Below are 21,482 nucleotides of genomic sequence, written 5' to 3' on the forward strand. Positions count from 1 at the left end.
TATTTTTATTTACTTATTTATTTTTTTAATTCAATTTGAATTCAGGACAGGAACTGTCTTTTAATTATTTTATGTAGAATTTTTAATTCTTAGAAACTTTTTTTTCTATTAATTTTAAAAATATCTTAAATGTATTAGTTGTTAAAGGTTTATTAGATGGTGGGTTAAACCAGGTTATGTTTCTTTTTAATTAATATTTTTTTCTAGTGTTTCGGAGAGTATTTAATCCCACACTTAAATTCACTTTTTTTTAATGTTCCGTTATGCATTGTTGATTTTTTGGAGGATTTATCCATTTTTATATATATTGTTAGATATATCTTTTGATATTCTAAGTGGGTTGTTTGGCATACCAAAAAAAAGTTATAAATTTAAAGCAGGAAATAAAATACACAACTTGGTTATCTCCCTTTCTCACTGTTTCCTTAAACTAAAAATAGAATGGAAAGGTGTGTTAACTGTGTTCGGCAGGTCAGTGTTTGTAAGAAATCCTTAAGATACAAATCTGGCTTTGCTCTCAAGTCCAATCCACATAGATTCCTTACAATGTATATATAATTTTATTTACTTATTTATAAAATACACATGTATTGAGCACTTTTGAAAAAAATATATATGTTCACATTACATTTAAACTTCTGCAGGTTAGTACAGTCAGGAGACCGGGAGGGAATTCCAAAGTCTAGTAGTTTGAGGGGGAAAAAACTATTAGAGTAGAAAGTTTTCTAGCTTCTACAGACCTCAATGGTGATGGGATTTTGTTGCATATCAGGTTAGTCGAGGGTATTTACAGCAAATGGGTACAAGTGCAATAAGCACCTTCCATTAAGATACACGTCTCTTGACCTTTCCTTTCCAAATCAGAGAGGAGTCTTCACTTTCAAACCCCAGAAAATATTTTTTTTTACATCTTTGGAACTCCCTTCCGGGATTCTACTTTCCCAACTGTACTGACATGCGGCATAATCACGTTGACACACGGGTTCCCATTGGATCACCGAAGTTAAGCAATGTTGAACCTGATCAGTACTAAATGGGTGACCATTTGGGACTTTCAGGTGCTGTATGTGCTCTCCGCTTATCTTGGCATTGTTTCCAGTCGTCCTGGACTTTTCCTTGCCACTGAATCAAACAGTGCCGATTCAGGAGAGGTGTAGTTGCGATTGCTCAACCCTTGCCTCACAATTACATGCGCTACTGCCCCTAAGGGGGATTCTTTGTCTTTCAAGACTGAACGGAAGCATGAGGGACATGCAGAAGTTCAAATGTAATGTGAACAGACATCTTGCTACTCATTTCGCTTCATAATATCCCTGCAACTTATGTTCCCGATAGTAGCCCCCACTTCAAAGTGGCACTGCGCCTTGTTTTGGAGTGAAAATTGAATTAAAAAAAAAATATAATCTAGTTGTTCACACTGTCTATTGACCTCCACGACATCTGCGACAAACAATATCGGCAGGATCACAGGTCACACCTGTTATTTGAATATCTGAGAACAATTATTATTGTATTTCCATATTTCCAATCTGACAATATTATTACATGTTCAGAATATACCAACAAGGTTGGTCGATTTCGCCCGGGATCCATAATATCATCACAAGAAACTAACCCTAACTCAGAAGAACATGTTACATATTACAACAATACTCAACTTTACATTGCAGAAGAGAACAAACCAAAAGCTCTAATTCCTTGAAGTACAACAAACCATGGTTGAACAAATGATGCCAAAAAGCTGTGAGGACACGACGTGTTTAAGAAAATTTGGTGCTTCTACACTATTGGGACAAAATTTTGTCGTCAATATTGGAGTTTTCAGATAAAAAAACAATGGTTTCAATAGATTTTTTTTTTTTCAATTCTAATAAATTACAATTAGTAGCTTCCAAATTATGCAGTCGAAATTACCTGAAAATTACTGAATTATTAAAAAAAACAACTTTAACCATGTTAGCAGGTGAAAAATTGCTGCCATCTTGTTTAAATCGAAACAGAAAATGACCTCCCTTTTGAACTCTCCTGTGTCTTACAATCGTTTTCGTTAAATTCTATTTTTTATTTTCTTTGATAAATAATTTTCTATTTTATCGATTTTCGTAATTTTTTTGACATAAACATCTTAAAAATACAAGGAATACGTAGATACCATTGTTTTCATGTGAAATTCAATTTTATGAGTTCTGAAATTTCGTCCCAATAGTGTAGAAGCGCCGAAAATGACACAACAAAAGAAAATTTGGAGCTATGCAAAAAGCAGCAGAGTAAAAGCACAAAAAACTTAGAGAATTAAAATTGAACACATACATCAAAAATAAATGTAACCAAAAAAATATGGGAATCGTGTAGTCAGCGAAATGTTTGTTCACATTACATTTAAACTTCTGCATGTTAGTACAGTCAGGGAAGCAGGAAACAGGGAGGGAATTCCAAAGTCTGGAAGTCCGAGGGAAGAAACTATTAGAGTAGATGGATTTTCCTCACCAGTGAAGGGGTGGGATTTTGCTGATTGTTGGATTAATCAGGAGTATGTATATCAATAGGATATGAGTGCGATAAGTTTATAAGAGCACATTTGATTAAAGTACTTGTAAAACATTGCAGTGATGGGACAGAGGTTGGAACTTGGCTAATAGTGTGGGATATCTTAGTTTTGAGACTCATTTTTGAGTTGTGTCTAAGAGTGAGATGCAGTAACCCAGATGTGGCAACAATATTCCATGCATGGGTGAATTATGGCTTTGTGAAGTTACAGGATACTCTCTGGTGTGAGTAATTTTCTAGCACGATAGAGGGAGTCCACCTTCTTTGCAGCTGTCCATTCAAAACTTCATAAACTATGATATATCTGTTAAGACATGATGACGATGCTGCAAAAAGAGAATCACTCTTTCTTCGAATACCCAGAGACACATTCAGAAATATTAGAGTGGTTGAATCCACATAGTGAGAGATGCCAGAGGAACAAATAGCTTAAAGCAAAATAGGGGAGAGATAGGGAAACTTGGCATTTTTTTTTTTTTTACTTGGGGGGGGGGGCACTGCTTATCAAAATCCGAAAGTCACTTGATGAAACCACTACCAATAATTTCCCCACTCTTTATCTGTGCCTAAACCTAAACGTAGATTCCATGACCAAAGCTTCTTTCTTAGAACTGCACGCCTGTGGAACTCTCTTCCGTTTGCCTGCTTTCCAGCTGACTACAATATCGTTGTCTTCAAGTCCAATGTAAACAAATTCTTGATGAGCCGTCTCCCTTAAGTAATCCAATGTACCAAATTTTCACTACTAACGATTCCTATGATATTGTCCTATTGACTACTGTACACTCTTTAATCCTTATCCTCGAGTGGCCTCTGAGCCTTGATAAGTGGTGACTGGTATGTAAACAAAAAAAAATGATAAGGGTCAGGTTATCGTTGAGACAACACTGTGATTATCGATAAGGTGGAACTTCGGTAGAATTTCTTTACTTAATAGGACTGCTCAACAGGAACTTGTTTACATTAGACTTGAAAACTGCAGTGCTATAGTCAGCTGGGAAGCAATCCCACGGTATTGTGCTTCACAGACGGGTAGTTCAAGAAAAGAGACTTTGCTCATGGAATCTACATTTAGTCTTAGGCATAGATAAATTGCAGCTAATCAGAACAATTAACTCAATCCCAGAACTAAACTCGTGTGTGTGTGTGTGTGTGTGTGTGTGTGTGTGTGTGTGTGTGTGTGTGTGTATTTTACGTAACATAAGCAAGACTCTAGAAAACCAAGCGTTAGAAGAAAAAGAAGAAGCGCCTGTTATAGCAGACGCGTCTGAAGTATATGAATAATAATGAGATAAATCAACCAATCAGAATCGTTAAAAGTGTTTTCATTCGTTTCTATGGTTACCGTTTATGATGGCCGATTATTTCAAAACAGAAAATTAAAATGAAATTTCTGTTTTTCAGATTCCGAAAATAAATAATTTTTCCTCGCAAAACTAAAATACTAATCAATACAAATATATTTATACGGTTTTTAACAATCAGGTGAACCATAAGGTTCGAATAAACAGTAAGTATTTCTTTGTTTGATACGTATGCGACTGTACTGAAACAATAACGTTATTATTTAGAAAGCCATTCTTAACATGGGGAGAGGAGGGGATTTTGTAAATAGTCTTTACTTTCATCCAACAATTTCACAGAAGATAACGTAAAAATTGTATTTAATTTGAAAATCCTATTAAAAAAAATATATGCTTTGCTTTAGTCAGTGAAATTGCGACAGCAAACGGTATCTCCGTTTATTAAATTTTTTGCCGTATGTTTTTGTTTATTAAACTGTTAGATAAAAGTTCAGAATAGTTAAATATTGGGGTTTGCATTACTGTACACATAATTCGAAAAAGTTGTCAAAAAACAAATATATAACAAATAAATGTTATCAAAGACAAGATAAGTTACTTTTCTACCAAACTGGATATAATTTTCGTGTTTTTATTCAATTTAACATGTTTATTCAGCTCGAAAAGCATAGTGTTTACCGATGTATTGGAAAATTCAAGATGGCGGCCGATTCTCTCTTTAACACGGTAAGTTTGGAAAAAGGTGTAATAAATAAAAAACCGGTTAAAATACTGTTAAAAACTCGCTCAATATATGTTACCGTGACGTGACATAGGTTGACATATATTCGGCGGGTTTTTAGTAGTATTTTGTATAGTTTTTTATTCATAACACCTTTTCCCAAACTTACGGTGTTAAAGAGGGTGTGAGACGCCATCTTGAATTTTCCAATACATCGGTAAACACTGTATGTTTTTCGGGCTGAATAAATATGTTACATTGAATAAAAACACGAAAAATATATCAAGTTAGGTAGAAAAGTAACTTATCTTGCCTTTGATAACATTTATTTGTTATATATTTGTTTTTTTGCCAACTTTTTCGAATCTATGTGTACAGTAATACAAACCCGTTAAAAGCCCTCCTCAGGTTAAGAATGGCTCTCTAAATAATAACCTTATTATTTCAGCACGGTTCGTAAACTGCACAAGTTTTTTTTTTTAATTATTATTAATGACTGTTTTCGCTTATAATTGTGCTTTTTTTTTCCTTAATTTTTAACTGTTTGCTATCGTTTTCGACAATATATATATAGAGATATATTTAAAAAAAATACAATTGTCGACACAAATGCGGAGATTTCTGTAATCTGATGGGAATATGCCGACGACAATGCAGTCCATATTTTGCATAAATAAAAAAAATTATTAGAAGAGATATCGATTTGGGAAAATATACCATTGAGAAATGTGCAATGAGGAACACATTAACATGGTACTGCTTTCCTACAGACTACAGCATGGTCGTCTTCAAATCCAATATAAACAAATACTTTTCATAAACCGTCATCAAATTTTGTTTCATTCCATTCATCAGTTTCATCCCTCTCATAATATTGTTCATAATTCAATTGAAAATCCAACCATTTCCTTAACCTTTATTCTCGAGTGGCTTTTGGCCTTAATAAGTGATGACTAATTAATAAAAATATTGCTTGAAGATGATGAGGTTAACCTGCTGATATAAATAAAGAGAATTTACAAGAAGGTTGGCATTGCCACATGTTGCGATGAACGGGAGGGCCAATTGAAGAAAGAAACATGCTTTTCATGAACCTGAACACTAACTCTAAGTCTGGGTGGTAATACGTAAAAAAAAATTTAAAAAAAAAAAAAAGCCAAAAACGGTGTGTAAGTAGTAGTGGGTATAATGAGATTGTTAAAAATTAATTCAGTCTAAAGGACCGTTAAAAGTCAATCTTGCCAAATATTTATGTTTATTAAGTTTGAAAAAAAATTTCTTTTAAATTTTTCACTTCTGACAGCTAATTGGATAATCGCTTCGCCATCTTCTGGCTGCTTACTTAACCTACCAGAAGATGCTGATGCAAAGTTGCCAGAGATCAGGTCATTAACTGGATAAGTACTAGCCTCTATATGCCGGTTGTGACATCAAGTTACTGCTCCCATTTTTGTAAACAATCACAAATACACCAGAGAGAGACACACGACCATGCATGCTAAAAATAGCAACAATTTTTCCAACAAAAAAGAAAAAACACGCAAAATCTTTATTTTTTGCAAACTAAACAAAAACAACCAACTTATTTTGAACTAAGATTTTAATATACGAGGGGCGTGCAATAAGTAATGCCCCTGACCCACTTCTAGTTGTCTGATCTAGCTGAAATTTTGCATGTGTAATGATTTATATCTCTACGGGTTATGTGGCAAATTACAGCTCTGAACAAATTGTGATTTCTGTTTTACAGGTGTTTGAACTGAGTCAGGTGCGAAATGGAGCCTGTTGAATGTCAAGCAGTGATCCGGTTTTTGTATTTGAAAGGACGCACACCACAGGAGACTTTTGATGAAATGAAAGAAACTTATGGTGATAATACCCCATCATATGACCTTGTAAAACGCTGGCATCGTGAATTCAAACATGGCCGGAAGTCTGTGGAAACAGCTCCCAGATCTGGTCGCCCCCCTTCTGCCATTGATGAGGCATCTGTCCGTCAAGTTGAGGCTGCCATTTTGGAAGAGCGGCGCATTACTATTCGCCAAATAGCCCAAGATGTCAAGATTAGTACAGGGTCTGTGGAAACTATCATTCATGACTATTTGCATATGCATAAGGTGTCTGCCAGATGGATTCCATGGTTGCTCACACCATTCCAGAAGCGAGAATGCGTCAAGTGCTCGAGGATGAATTTGGAGATGTGCCAAGAAGATGAGTCAAAGTTTTTCAAAAGACTGATTACACAGGATGAAACCTGGTTGCATCACTATGATCCAGAGACCAAAGCCCAGTTAATGCAGTGGAAGGACTTGGACTCACCACCTCCAAAGAAGGCAAGGGTGCAGCCCTCTGCTGGCAAGGTCATGCTCACAGTCTTCTGGGACCAGGACAGAGTAGTGATGAGAGATTTCCTGGCAAAGGAGGAGCCTATTATGCTTCACTTTTGAGGAAATTAAGGTAAGCTATCAAAATCAAGAGGCGGGGCAAGATCAGCAAAGGTACCCTCCTCCTGCAGGACAACGCTCCGGTCCACAACTCGCCTGTCGCCAGATCAGAAGCACGGGCGTGTAGTTATGAAATCCTCCTCCATCCTCCCCACTCTCCTGACCTTGCACCCTCTGACTTTCACCTCTTTCCAGCCATGAAGTTGTTTTTGAAAGAAAAGCGTTTCCCAGATGATGCAGCCTTGATTTCTGAAGTCACGTCGTGGTTGAAGGACCAACTTGGAGTGTTCTACAAAAACGGTTTCCAGAGCTGCATCAAACGATGGGAGAAATGCATAACTCTGGGTGATTCCTATGTAGAGAAAGACTAATAACTGTGCCAAGTTTCGTTGCTCTACTGCTATGGGAAGTGGGTCAGGGGCATTACTTATTGCACGCCCCTCGTATACAGGCAATAAGTACCCAAGACATTTTTGGCTGTAAGAAATCCGGCCTGAAATTAATTATAGTTATTTGTTTAACAAGCCAATTTCTGTAATGTGAATACTTTTCCATGAAGTGAGGAATTTCATAACAAATCTACAGAATAGTTTGGGAGCAAAGAGATTCCCAAATCGCAACTTTGACACACACACACTTGTCAGATCATCGATCCCAGAAACCAAGAGACTCGGCAGTAGCAATAGTAGCAGTAGTTCAAACAGTGTTTTTCTATAAACTTATATATTTTAAACTATATATTTAACTATAAATGCGATTCAAACAGTCCTTTTAAAGACAACTCACAAACTACCTGAACATAATACTTCACGCTGATGTCCCCTCTTTTCTTGTTTATTCTTGTGACAACACAGCATTGACGATGGTCTTCATTATTTGGGGTGCCACGTTTAGCCCAAAACCTAATCTACCGGCAAACACCACCATCTGAAAGGGTCACATCGTCTCACTGACTCGGACCTGCAGGTACGCTTTTCTTAGATTCAGCAGGGACACACTGACGCCACTCTTATAGCTTGGTGGCACAAACGTGAGTATCTGCCGTGAACACATCAACATGTGTGTTTAGGTCGCTGTAGTCCATCACTGGTCTCACCTTTGCTTTGTTGTGCTGAGCAACCACCATCAATGAGATCAGGCCTTTGGGAGGTCCAAGTTTCCCCATAGGGGTAGGGAATTAACCAGCATTCTTGATCCATTCGCAGAGTTCCTCTTCGTATGCAGGCCTCATTTGGTCAGGCACATGGTACTCTACCTCGTTCACAGTTTGGTTGGTTCCTGGTTTTCCGACCACTTCAACAAGGTGGCCTAAGCCTTCTGCTGCTGGTCAAATTCAACAATAAAGTCTGGCTGGTCGATCTTCAGTGCAGTGCACACTGAAGCCTTCTCTAGAAACTGTACTACCCCCATCTGCATCATGTGAACACCACCGAGGGCTCTGATGACATCATAGCCTAGAAGCAGGTCAAAACTCAGTGATTTTTCAAGCGCTACTAGTGCCTCGATGTTAGTCGAATTTCCAGTTCTTGTGCGAATGTTCACAGCGCCCACCCCGCAACATATCCGTGTCTCTCCATTGATAGTGGTCACCTTCTTCTAAGCGCAGCAGAGGTCCATGCACGCTATGGTGTGAGAGCACCCGAAATTGAGGAGTGCTGAGCACAATGTCTCATTGCTATAGACCTGAATGGTTGGAAGTTCCTCATCTAATTTCTGCTTGGGGATGAGGTCGACGCTGGCACCTTGTTCCCAACCTCGTTTCCCGCACAATCCCAAGCCATACGATCAGTCTCATTACACCAATAGCAATGAACAGCTATCAGTCACTGCCAGCAGTTCCTCACAATGTGGCCCTGCCCATTGCACCTATAACACATGACTTCACTATGCAGGTCAGGCCCTTGAGACATTGTATCATTACTCGGTGTGGACTGCAGCAGCGACTACCGGTTCTCTCATGTCATAGGTATTCTTCATTACGGTCCTGGCCTGGTCTACCAGGTCATTAAGGGACAACGAAGCTATGCTTGAGCTTGCTTGCAGGAGTTGCTTTGCTCCGATTGGGAGCCCTGCCAGAAATTTGTGTGCTAAGACCCGCTCAGGCAGCCCACCAAACAATAACATCAACTTCATCAGGTAGGCCAGATACATGTCTACAGTTTCACCTGGACGTAAGGTTCTTGCCTCAAATTGTGTGGCGGGGTCAATAGCAAACGCCTTGTATAGTGCTACCTTGATCTTCTCATAATCTTGTTTTTCCTCAGGACTGCCAGACAGATGCAGAGAAATCACATGTTCAATGCTCTTCACTTTAGACAACAGACAATACAGTTCCACCTTCTCTAGCCAGTCAAGTACCAGAGTCGAGCCATCAAATTCTGGTATTAATTTAAGGTTGGACTTGTCCCCTATTACACCGAAATAGCTTACAGTTAAATGGACTGGTATTTTGAGAGAAAAAAAAGAAACAAAAACACCCATAAAAATTCATGGATAGAATTCGTCACTGTATTTCCTTCTCACAATTTTCTCTCTTAACTTCCAGCACGCGTCTGTCCCCTTCACCTCTGCCAACAGGCGTTTTATTAAAAAAAACTGACTGTATTTCTTTTGCATATGTGTGCAGTGGAAGGTGTGATCTCGTGTGCTTCCACGAGACCAGACCTTATAAAGCGACGGCCACCATCTTTAATTTCTTTCTCTCAGATCCCACCTGAAGGTAAGTCGTATAGCCACACAAGGCACACACATGTGGGCGCTTCCTTCTTTGATTATTACATTCAACTCTACAGATCAAAATCCAGTAAATAATTTTCATTCTAGAAAAATGTCTGATGGCCTCAGAACAATAAAAGGATTCATTTAATCACCTGCACCGTGCGACACAATGTCCAAATGAAAAAATGAGAAGCTGAAAGTTCTTTGAGATCCAGAAAGTCTATCAGGAGTTATCTTCATGTGAAGATATCCGATACTTGTGTATCTAGTGGACATGGACAGAAGAGAGAGGGGGAACATCTTTCCTTGTTTTCAGGGTTCCGCTGCAGACTGATCGTGATTATTTCTGCTGCACTTCCTTCACAAACGGAGCATCATCCGGTCAGATCTGTACTATAATTACGCTCTGCTTGTCATTGAGCACTTTTTGAAAGACACCAAAATTTCACTGGATTTGCATCTAGGAACTACAGCAACACAATCATTATATATATATATATATATATATTAATGATGGGACGATTCCAATATTTTTCCTGATTCCAATAAAATTACCGATTCTGTTCTGTATTCCCAATTCCAATTTTAGTTCTTTTTAAATTTCCAAATATAGGGTTGCTTTTTTTTTGGGGGGGGGGGGTCGGATTACAGAAAAAAATAAGTCTAGATAATTGATGTGAATGTATCCACATATACATATCTATGTGCATATACATACATATATATATATATATATATATATATATATATATATATATATATATATATATAGGTATATGTACATGCACACACATGTTTTTTATTCATTTGGAGTAGATATGAATAAAAATATTTCAGAGTTATTACATAACGGTGTATATTCTTTACTGTTTAAATTTATAATGTACTTGGTGGTTGTCAGAGGTTGAAACTAGTCAGAGTTTAGAGTTGGCGATTTAGAAGTTAAGGTTTAGAGTGCTTTGATATAGTAGAGAAAATTATTGATTTCAATTAGAACAAAAAGGTTAAGTTTAGGCTGATTCTTTAATTTCGTTTTATTTGTTTGGATCAAGTCGCATTAAACGTGATAGTATTCCTATGGTATAAGAGGCAAGGACAACAACACAACACATACAGATAATTTTGATTTTGTCGAATATTTCTATTAACAGTAAACATCATAAAAAAGTTTGAAAGAGACTTAATATGGGAGATAACATACATGCATATGCCAAGTGTTAAAATCACAGATGAATTGAGGGAAATAGATAAATATTTGGAGTATGTAGAGAAATTGCTTGGAAGTAACGGATATAGTCATCTGGGATAATTTTTGGAGTGGTTTTGACAAAGATAGTGTAGTAATGAAATTAGCCAATATTTAATTTTGTGGAAATTGAAGTGAAAAGGAGCATTTTTGTGGGATCTTAGTATATATAGTCTTCGAGGCATGTTTGATAGGGACGTAAGGAGGAGGAGTATGTAAGTGATTAAGGAGGTGTGATTTATAATGCTTACAATTTATTCATGTTTCTTATTTTTATTTAGGAGTTTATCCTTATCTTTAAATTTAGTGATAAATAGTTTTTCATTTAAGCAAAGAAAACAAGGGGAGTTAAGTGATTAACAAGTTCTGTTTTTTTTTTTGTTTTTTCAGGATTTCCCAGTTAACAATTAGTGTTAAGTTTTTCCTATTAGTTCACTGTAATATGCATCCAATAATGTCTTATCCAAAGTATAATGATAAGAGTTTATAGCTCAATGTTTAGAGCACAATTTAACCGCGATACTTGACTTTTGCATTTTAAACTTTAATTTAAGCCATTATCACTGCACAAGTATAAAGACCCGGCATATAAAATAAACAATAGGTTCTTTGATATAACAGAGGCATATTCAAAATGAATGTTTCTATTTAGAGTACAATTGAACCATGATACGTGATATTTGCATTTTAAACTTTAATTCAAGTCATAATTTATAAAAATAATTTTATAAAATCAACAGTATGTTCTCTACAGTGCAATGTAGACTACAATGTATTGTGGACTAAGTCACTGTGGAGAGGGTTGAAAAATGGGTGATTTTATTAATTCCGATGACAATAAAATATGGGAGGGTGAAGCATTTGTTCACCCTCATTTATTCCCGGGCAATGTCGAGTCCCCCTGCTAGTATATATATATATATATATATATATATATATATATATATATATACACACACACTTTTTTCTGTTGATACTAGTTTTTGTGATCCAATTTTTGCAGACCAAAATCCTACATCGCATGCTGGTCCGAAAATATTGACAATTCCTTATAAAGTTCAATAATGATTTCCAGTATTTTTTTTTAATTTTTAGGTTGCTATTTTAACAATGGATCGTTCAGAAGAATCAGAACAAAAACAGGCAAACGTGACTGATGAGGCACAGAAGAAACCAGACGATGAGGCAGCAGGTCAGTTTTAGATAAACAAGTATGAGATGCCTTCAATAAGTGTCCAGACTCTTTTCACAAGGGCAATTTTATTGATAATATACATATGAAACTCTAGTCCCCTTGAAGTAATCTCCTCCGGCTGCAATTCACTTGTACTGTTCCAACAACTTCTAGAAGCCCCAAGGAAGTCCTCTTGTGTCAATGACCCTCATCACAGCGTCTTTTATCTCCTCAATTGTCTCATAATGAAAGCCTTCAAGGTTTTTCCTTGAGCTTATGGAATAACCAAACATCACAGAGAGCAAGGTCTAGACTATAGGTAGGGTGAGGAACTGTCTTGATACTCATTTTGGTAAAATAGTCTGTGATAAGGATGGAGCACTCTTGAGATAAACTTTGTGCAAATCTTCCACATCTTCAGTTACTCATGAATAATTTTGTAGACAGTTCCCACACTGACATCAAACTGTGTACTTATTGTCTCTATAGACACACGACGGTCCTTATCCATGAAATTCTGTATTTAGCCAATCAACTCTGATGTTCTGACTTCCTTACTCCTCCCACACCTCTCATCATCCCTTACAGACTCTAGGCCTTCCTTGAATCTCTTGTGCCACTCAAGATGGTCCAAAAGCAATCTGAAGCATTCCATACAATTCTGTGGCATTTTTTCTAAGTTTAAAACAGAATTTTATTGCATATCGTTCTTCTAAAGTGTCCTCATGTGACGTGATCGACCTGAGGGAGCGGTTTGCCCCATCATTGGGGACCGCATAACTATGCTAAAATTATTTTAATAGCTCCTGGGTAACGGAAAATATCCCAAAGATTAAACTAGAGGATATAAATATATATTTTGTTTCATTGTCAAAATAGATATATTTGCTTATGGTTTGGAAGTCAAAGAGATATATTTTGTTATTCAAAATTGACGACAGGAAATTGTCTGACACCAACAGACTCAGTGCCAGGTGTTCTGACTGACAGCTGATGACCCATAGGGGTCATGGGAGTTTAATGTTGATTTGAATCTCAGATTACAAACTAGCGACAAGGCTGGATTGCACACCCACAGTCTGGGTTTTTCCGTAAGTGCGTGGCATGATTTGGTTGGCTGAGGAAACTTTCCACCCCGAACACTGACATTTGTATTAATGCGAGTGCCACGCGAAATTAGTCAGTTTCTAGTCAGAGTTTATGCATGGAACTCGATGTAACCACACCGCTCCCTGAGACGTGACCCCTCCTCCGACTTGTCTGACGCTATCTCCGAAGAGAAGAGAGATTTGAGACTTTTAAAAACTTACCAAGAACTTCACGTGTACATATATGTAAAAAGTCTGTAAACTTTGTGAAATTAACCTTTCGTAGAATAGAATTCAAGCGTCTGTTGTCCTTCTTGCCTGCGTGAGTTTTGTTATTCGTTTTCAGCATACCAGATTCAATGTGATGCCTCCAGAAGTACAATACAATACGAGCCAAGTTTTATGAAGTTTTCGAAGATCAGGTGTACTTACGTAACTTCATAAGAGGGGGGGGGTGATACACTTACGTTCAGATTGCATTTTTGAAATTCACCAGCTGCTACAGTCAGGCTTTAGTAAGGTGTATTCTAATTCCTGCTGTTGCAGTTGATTTAAACCTGAAATCATAAAAATTGGTCAGTCATCTCATAATATGTATAGCAATGACATACTGAATTTTCAAGAGTCTACAATTTTAAATGCCTGTACAAAAGAAAGTCTGGAAAGGATGATTGGAAACACGAGAAAACAATGGACAGCTTCTGAATACCTGAATAAAGTTTTTGTGTTTCGACTTATTTTAAAGTGTTTTCTTTTTAAAAAAACAATGGTAACCTATTGAATTAGAATCAAAAACAAAATGGTGGTTTCATTCGAGTCATAATCGAAAATTAAAATGCTGACAGAAACCCTAACGCAGTAAATGTCAATCATGCAAAAATGTAGTGTTCTACCAATAATTTGTTTAATTTTCGACTTTTGACGATTATTGAGACTCGACTCTAATGGGACCACCACTTTGTTTTTCATTCAAACTCGACAGGTTTTATTTTTTTATTTAAAAAAACAAACAAACGTAAAACAAACAACTCTAAAATGACACTCTAAAGTAAAAAAAAAAAACTTTAAAATAAGTTAAAATACAAAACATTCATCCAGGTAGGTAGAAGAGTAACTTAGCAACATTTAATTGTTGTTTATTTGTTTTGCTATTTTGTTGCCTAATCTGGAAATTACAAATTTTGTATTCAGAGACATTTTTCATGAAAAGCAGAAAAGAGACTGACACAAAATATGAGTACACTCAAATGAGTACACTCAAATGAGTACACTCAAATGGATGTCAAAAGCACCAAAACTCATCTAATATCTCTTCTTTCCTAACATTAATGACCTCAAGGGGGAAAATAATGACCTCAAGAGGAAATAACTCATGTTTTATTTTTTATTTATTTATTCATTATTTTTTTACAAGGTCCGAGAGCCACTCAAGGATAAAAGTTAATGAATGCAAGCTGATAGTGTAGTAATCGTTAATTTTGTAAATTGGGTTGAATTTGATTATTTAAGAGGACTGTTCAACAAGAACTTGTTTACATTCGACTTGAAGGTTACGATATTGTAGTTGGCTGAGAAGCAGGCCAGCGGAACAGTGTTCCACAGGCGGGCAGTTCTAGGAAAGAAGCTTTATTCATGGAATCTGCATTTAGAGTTAGGCAGAGATAGAGAGTGGGGGAAATTGTTGATAGTGGTTGTAGCTAGTTGAGTGCTTTTGGGGAAAGTTCGACAAAGGTGGGGGACCATAGATTGAAGCTCAAATGAGCACTTGCCATGAAAATCACAATAGAGCAGAGACAGGTTCACTACGTTTCTTCTGTGGGAAAGAGGTTGTAGGGAAGAGAAAAAGGAATTACCCACTAGCTTTCGAAGTTGGTTTTGAACTCTGTTAAGGCTGGAAAGGGTGCGCCGAGCTTCTTCTGCCCAGATGTGGCAACAGTATTTCATTTTAGAGTGTAACTGGCTTTTATACAAATAGTGGATTGCATTAGCAGTGAGATAGCTGCTCGAACGGTAAAATGATCCACTTTTCCACCAATCTTTTCTCATATTTCTGGTGTTTTGTGTAAATTGACGATTTTTTAAATCAACACATTTCAGGTGAAAACATTATTAAAAATAAAAATAGAAATTAGCGAATTATCGAGTTTTATCCTATGTTCTAATATGGAATAGTTGTGCGACCAATTCAGGATGGCAAACTAACTTATCTCCCTTGACTTAAATTGACTTAAAATTAAACGCATTTTTAAACACTGTAATTGTGGATAATTTTTTGTTAAAAATATATCTAGCACATCTACTGAATCTGTTTTTGTAATTTTTGAAATTTACACTAAATTTAAACATGACGCATAAGTATACAATAATGTTTTCACCCGAAATGAGTTCGTTTAAGATATCACCAGTCCACACAAGCAATCAATTTTTAATTCAATTTTTCGTTTTTTAGGGGTTTTTTTTTTTTTCAAAGGAGTCACCACTTATCAGTACCGGAGGCCACTCAAGGATAATTGTTAATAAGTGTACAGTGGTCAATTTGATAATATCGTAGTAATCATTAGTAGTGGAAATTTGGTGGCTTGGATTACTTAAGGGGATGGCTCATCAAGAATTTGTTTATGTTGGACTTGAAGAAAACCATATTGTAGTCAGCTGGAAAACAGAGAAACGGAAGACAGCTCCACAGGCGTGCAGTTCTAAGAAAAAAGCTTTGTTCATGGAATCTACATTTAGGTTTAGGCACAAATAAAGAGTAGGAGAAATTATTGATAGTGGTTTCAGGTAGATGAGTGTTTTTCGTGAAAGTTTGGCAAGGGGGAACCATAGATTGGAGCTCAGATGAGCCTTGCCATGAAAATAATGATAACATCTTGTGATTTTTGCTTATTGCAGTTCCTGAAGATGTCACCATTCAACAATTGGGTCAAACTGAAGAAGTCTTGAATTCTTCGGCTCAAGAAGAGAAACAGTCTGAAAAATGTGTGGGAGACAAAGACGCTGCGGATGTAGAGAAAAATCCTGAACCCGGAGTTGAAAAAGAAGACGCCCAAGATGTTCCTCCCACGCAACAAAAGGATCAAGACGTTTCTGAAGCGGCTGACATGGACATTTCGGCTGAAGCTGAACCTGTTAGCACAGAAGAGGCGGAAAAGTGTCTGCCAACCGAGGAGATGGTTGAAATTGAACCGAACGCAGATGTCGACGTAACGGATCATAAAGTGGGTGATGATGAACCGATGGAAAGGGAGATAATTCAGGATAAAAAGGAAGAAGAAACTTCTGAGACAGAGAAGAAAACAGATGAAGAGACAGGTAAGATTTTAATTGAACATCATCATCATCATCATCATCATCATCATCACAATTACTACTATCACTACTACTACAGCCACTATTTTTATTATTATTATACTTATTATTAGAAACATTAACAAACTATTTGGAAAATGTTCCTATGAGACTGATATATATATATATATATATATATATATATATATATATATATATATATATATATATATATACATATGTTTTTTCAGAATGTGAGAGATTGTATATAATAAATTCCACAGCCAAACAACGTCGCAGCCCACAAGAGCCATGACAGTCAATGAACCGGAAGTCCAAGACTTGAGAAATTCTTGCATGCGGGGTGTTTGCTCAGTTGGTAGAGTGCTTGCCTCGCATGCAAGCGGCTCGGGTTTTGAATCCTGAGTTCAGATGTGTCTAACTGATGAGCCCAAATGAGGGCGAAACTCGAGTCTTGGATATATATATATATATATATATATATATATATATATATATATATATACGGCACATTTCCATCAATAACCACACTTTGAATTTTTTTTAGATTTTCAGAAACATTAGTCATGATAAAAGTAAATTTTTTGCCAGAATGGATTTTCCGGGTTAACTCTGGTTGCCCCCACAGAGGGTATTATAGGAGTAGAATTGCCTCCAAATTGTTTGTCTATTCATTTAGTTGCAATTTTCTCAATAACCACACTTTGGAATATTTTGAAATTTTGCACAAACATTAGTCATGGTAAAAGTAAATTTTTTTTGCCTTGTTAATGCTTTAAAAAGTGATGTGCTATATCTATTTGTTATTATAGATGCTTTAGACAAGACGGAAAAGACGGAGGAAACCAAATCGGATGATCTGCCTTTGAAAGAATTACCAAATCCAAGAGCAAATATCACAGGTTTGTAAAACATGATAAATTTCTGTTGTATTTGTATCTATTTCATTTTTTTTTTACATCATATAGTCACTGCTCATCAAGGCCCGGAAGCCACTCAAGGATAAGTGTTAATGGGTATTGTAATGGAAATTAGATAAGTTAATTTATTTAAGAGGACGACTCCTAAAGAATCTGTCTTTTTGGGCCTACCTGAGGAATTTGCCATCTGTCTTTGGTGGAGCTGGAAATCTGTTGTAGCAAGACGTTTAAACGACCCAAGACAAATAATGGGTTTATACATATTTATTTCACTCTTAGGCATTATGTCGAGCAGAGAAGTGATCGATGATCTTGGCTTGGGGTGGTTCTTCTATGTCTCCATTCTGAGACCTCTCTCCCCTTTGTAAGGAGACTGTTTTTAGATTAATCTTCTTCCTTTTATGTCTTCAATCCAACTCAACAATGCTTCAGTAAACTGTAACATGTGACAGACGACACATCAACCTCCAGTCACCTGTTCAGATACCTTCCAGTGCAAACTTGATTGATCACCGAGTTTGACAAGGTTTGATAACCTTATCAAAACATAGATTCAACTCTCTTATTTACTTTGCCAATTAGATAGATAGATAGATGGATAGATAATGAGATAAACTTATAGATCTTCAGATAACAGATAATTAACTCTTCTGCTCGGCCAACTATATAACAGGGGTAAACGGATGTCTCCTCAACTTATATATAGTCGAAAAATATGCTAACACATTGAGAAAATATGCTAACACATTGAAAAATATGCTAACAAATTGAGAAAATATGCTAATATATTGAGAAAATATGCTAATATATTGAGAAAATATGCTAACACATTGAAGAAAATATGCTAACACATTGAAGAAAATATGCTAATAAATTGATAAAGTATGCTAATAAATAAAATTTATGCTAAAAAATAAATTGATAAAATATGCTAATAAATTTATAAAATATGCTAATAAATTGATAAAATATGCTAATAAATTTATAAAATATGCTAATAAATTGAGAAAATATGCGAACAAATTTATAAAATATGCTAATAAATTGAGAAAATATGCTAACAAATTGAGAAAATATGCTAATAAATTGAGAAAATATGCTAATAAATTGAGAAAATATGCTAATAAATTGATAAAATATGCTAATAAATTTATAAAATATGCTAATAAATTGAGAAAATATGCTAATAAATTTATAAAATATGCTAATAAATTGAGAAAATATGCTAACAAATTGAGAAAATATGCTAACAAATTGAGAAAATATGCTAATAAATTTATAAAATATGCTAATAAATTGAGAAAATATGCTAATAAATTTATAAAATATGCTAATAAATTTATAAAATATGCTAACAAATTGAGAAAATATGCTAACAAATTGAGAAAATATGCTAATAAATTGAGAAAATATGCTAACAAATTGAGAAAATATGCTAATAAATTGAGAAAATATGCTAATAAATTGAGAAAATATGCTAATAAATTGAGAAAATATGCTAATAAATTTATAAAATATGCTAATAAATTTATAAAATATGCTAATAAATTTATAAAATATGCTAATAAATTGAGAAAATATGCTAATAAATTGATAAAATATGCTAATAAATTTATAAAATATGCTAATAAATTGATAAAATATGCGAACAAATTTATAAAATATGCTAATAAATTGAGAAAATATGCTAACAAATTGAGAAAATATGCTAATAAATTGAGAAAATATGCTAATAAATTGAGAAAATATGCTAATAAATTGATAAAATATGCTAATAAATTTATAAAATATACTAATAAATTGAGAAAATATGCTAACAAATTGAGAAAATATGCTAACAAATTGAGAAAATATGCTAATAAATTTATAAAATATGCTAATAAATTGAGAAAATATGCTAATAAATTTATAAAATATGCTAATAAATTTATAAAATATGCTAACAAATTGAGAAAATATGCTAACAAATTGAGAAAATATGCTAATAAATTGAGAAAATATGCTAACAAATTGAGAAAATATGCTAATAAATTTATAAAATATGCTAATAAATTGAGAAAATATGCTAATAAATTGATAAAATATGCGAACAAATTTATAAAATATGCTAATAAATTGAGAAAATATGCTAACAAATTGAGAAAATATGCTAATAAATTGAGAAAATATGCTAATAAATTGAGAAAATATGCTAATAAATTGATAAAATATGCTAATAAATTTATAAAATATGCTAATAAATTGAGAAAATATGCGAACAAATTTATAAAATATGCTAACAAATTGAGAAAATATGCTAAATTGATAAAATATGCTAACACATCGAAAATATGCTAACAAATGTTAGCATATTTTCTCAATTTGTTAGCATATTTCCTCAATTTTTTAGTATATTTTCTCAATGTGTAAGCATATTTTCTCAATTTATTAGCGTATTTTCTCAATTTGTTAGCATATTTTCTCAATTTATTAGCATATTTTCTCAATTATTTTGTTGAGAAAATATGCAAAATTGAGAAAATATGCTAACAAATTGAGAAAATACGCTAATAAATTGAGAAAATATGCTAAAAAATTGAGGAAATATGCTAACAAATTGATAAAATATGCTAACAAATGTTAGCATATTTTATCAATTTGTTAGCATATTTCCTCAATTTTTTAGTATATTTTCTCAATGTGTAAGCATATTTTCTCAATTTATTAGCGTATTTTCTCAATTTGTTAGCATATTTTCTCAATTTATTAGCATATTTTCTCAATTATTTTGTTGAGAAAATATGCAAAATTGAGAAAATATGCTAACAAATTGAGAAAATACGCTAATAAATTGAGAAAATATGCTAAAAAATTGAGGAAATATGCTAACAAATTGAGAAAATATGCTAACAAATATGCTAAATATTAGCTAACAAATTGAGAAATATTTTCTCAATTTAGCATATTTTCTCAATTATTTTGTTGAGAAAATATGCTAATAAATTGAGAAAATATGCTAATAAATTGAGAAAATATGCTAATAAATTGAGAAAATATGCTAATAAATTTATAAAATATGCTAATAAATTTATAAAATATGCTAACAAATTGAGAAAATATGCTAACAAATTGAGAAAATATGCTAATAAATTGAGAAAATATGCTAACAAATTGAGAAAATATGCTAATAAATTTATAAAATATGCTAATAAATTGAGAAAATATGCTAATAAATTGATAAAATATGCGAACAAATTTATAAAATATGCTAATAAATTGAGAAAATATGCTAACAAATTGAGAAAATATGCTAATAAATTTATAAAATATGCTAATAAATTGAGAAAATATGCTAATAAATTGATAAAATATGCGAACAAATTTATAAAATATGCTAATAAATTGAGAAAATATGCTAACAAATTGAGAAAATATGCTAATAAATTGAGAAAATATGCTAATAAATTGAGAAAATATGCTAATAAATTGATAAAATATGCTAATAAATTTATAAAATATGCTAATAAATTGAGAAAATATGCGAACAAATTTATAAAATATGCTAACAAATTGAGAAAATATGCTAAATTGATAAAATATGCTAACACATCGAAAATATGCTAACAAATGTTAGCATATTTTCTCAATTTGTTAGCATATTTCCTCAATTTTTTAGTATATTTTCTCAATGTGTAAGCATATTTTCTCAATTTATTAGCGTATTTTCTCAATTTGTTAGCATATTTTCTCAATTTATTAGCATATTTTCTCAATTATTTTGTTGAGAAAATATGCAAAATTGAGAAAATATGCTAACAAATTGAGAAAATACGCTAATAAATTGAGAAAATATGCTAAAAAATTGAGGAAATATGCTAACAAATTGATAAAATATGCTAACAAATGTTAGCATATTTTATCAATTTGTTAGCATATTTCCTCAATTTTTTAGTATATTTTCTCAATGTGTAAGCATATTTTCTCAATTTATTAGCGTATTTTCTCAATTTGTTAGCATATTTTCTCAATTTA

General features: G+C 34.0%; 1 protein-coding gene and 1 pseudogene across 1 annotated transcript in view; both read left to right on the forward strand.

Annotated features, from left to right (window-relative positions):
- Positions 1-953: 953 nt before the first annotated feature.
- LOC145256721 (5S ribosomal RNA) lies at positions 954-1,070 on the forward strand (annotated as a pseudogene).
- A 2,836-nt stretch (positions 1,071-3,906) lies between these two features.
- The window catches only part of LOC145256357 (IQ motif and ubiquitin-like domain-containing protein), a 67,732-nt gene continuing 50,156 nt past the window's right edge, over positions 3,907-21,482 (forward strand). The window contains exons 1-4 of the mRNA XM_080115177.1: positions 3,907-4,057; positions 12,076-12,172; positions 16,135-16,554; positions 17,364-17,453. Coding sequence (XP_079971303.1) covers positions 12,091-12,172; positions 16,135-16,554; positions 17,364-17,453 — 592 coding nt within the window. The 5' untranslated portion in view covers positions 3,907-4,057; positions 12,076-12,090. The remainder of the gene's footprint in view (positions 4,058-12,075; positions 12,173-16,134; positions 16,555-17,363; positions 17,454-21,482) is intronic.

Source organism: Euprymna scolopes, chromosome 32, assembly GCF_053919585.1.
Source record: "Euprymna scolopes isolate OS-2025 chromosome 32, ASM5391958v1, whole genome shotgun sequence".
NCBI lineage: Eukaryota > Metazoa > Mollusca > Cephalopoda > Sepiida > Sepiolidae > Euprymna > Euprymna scolopes.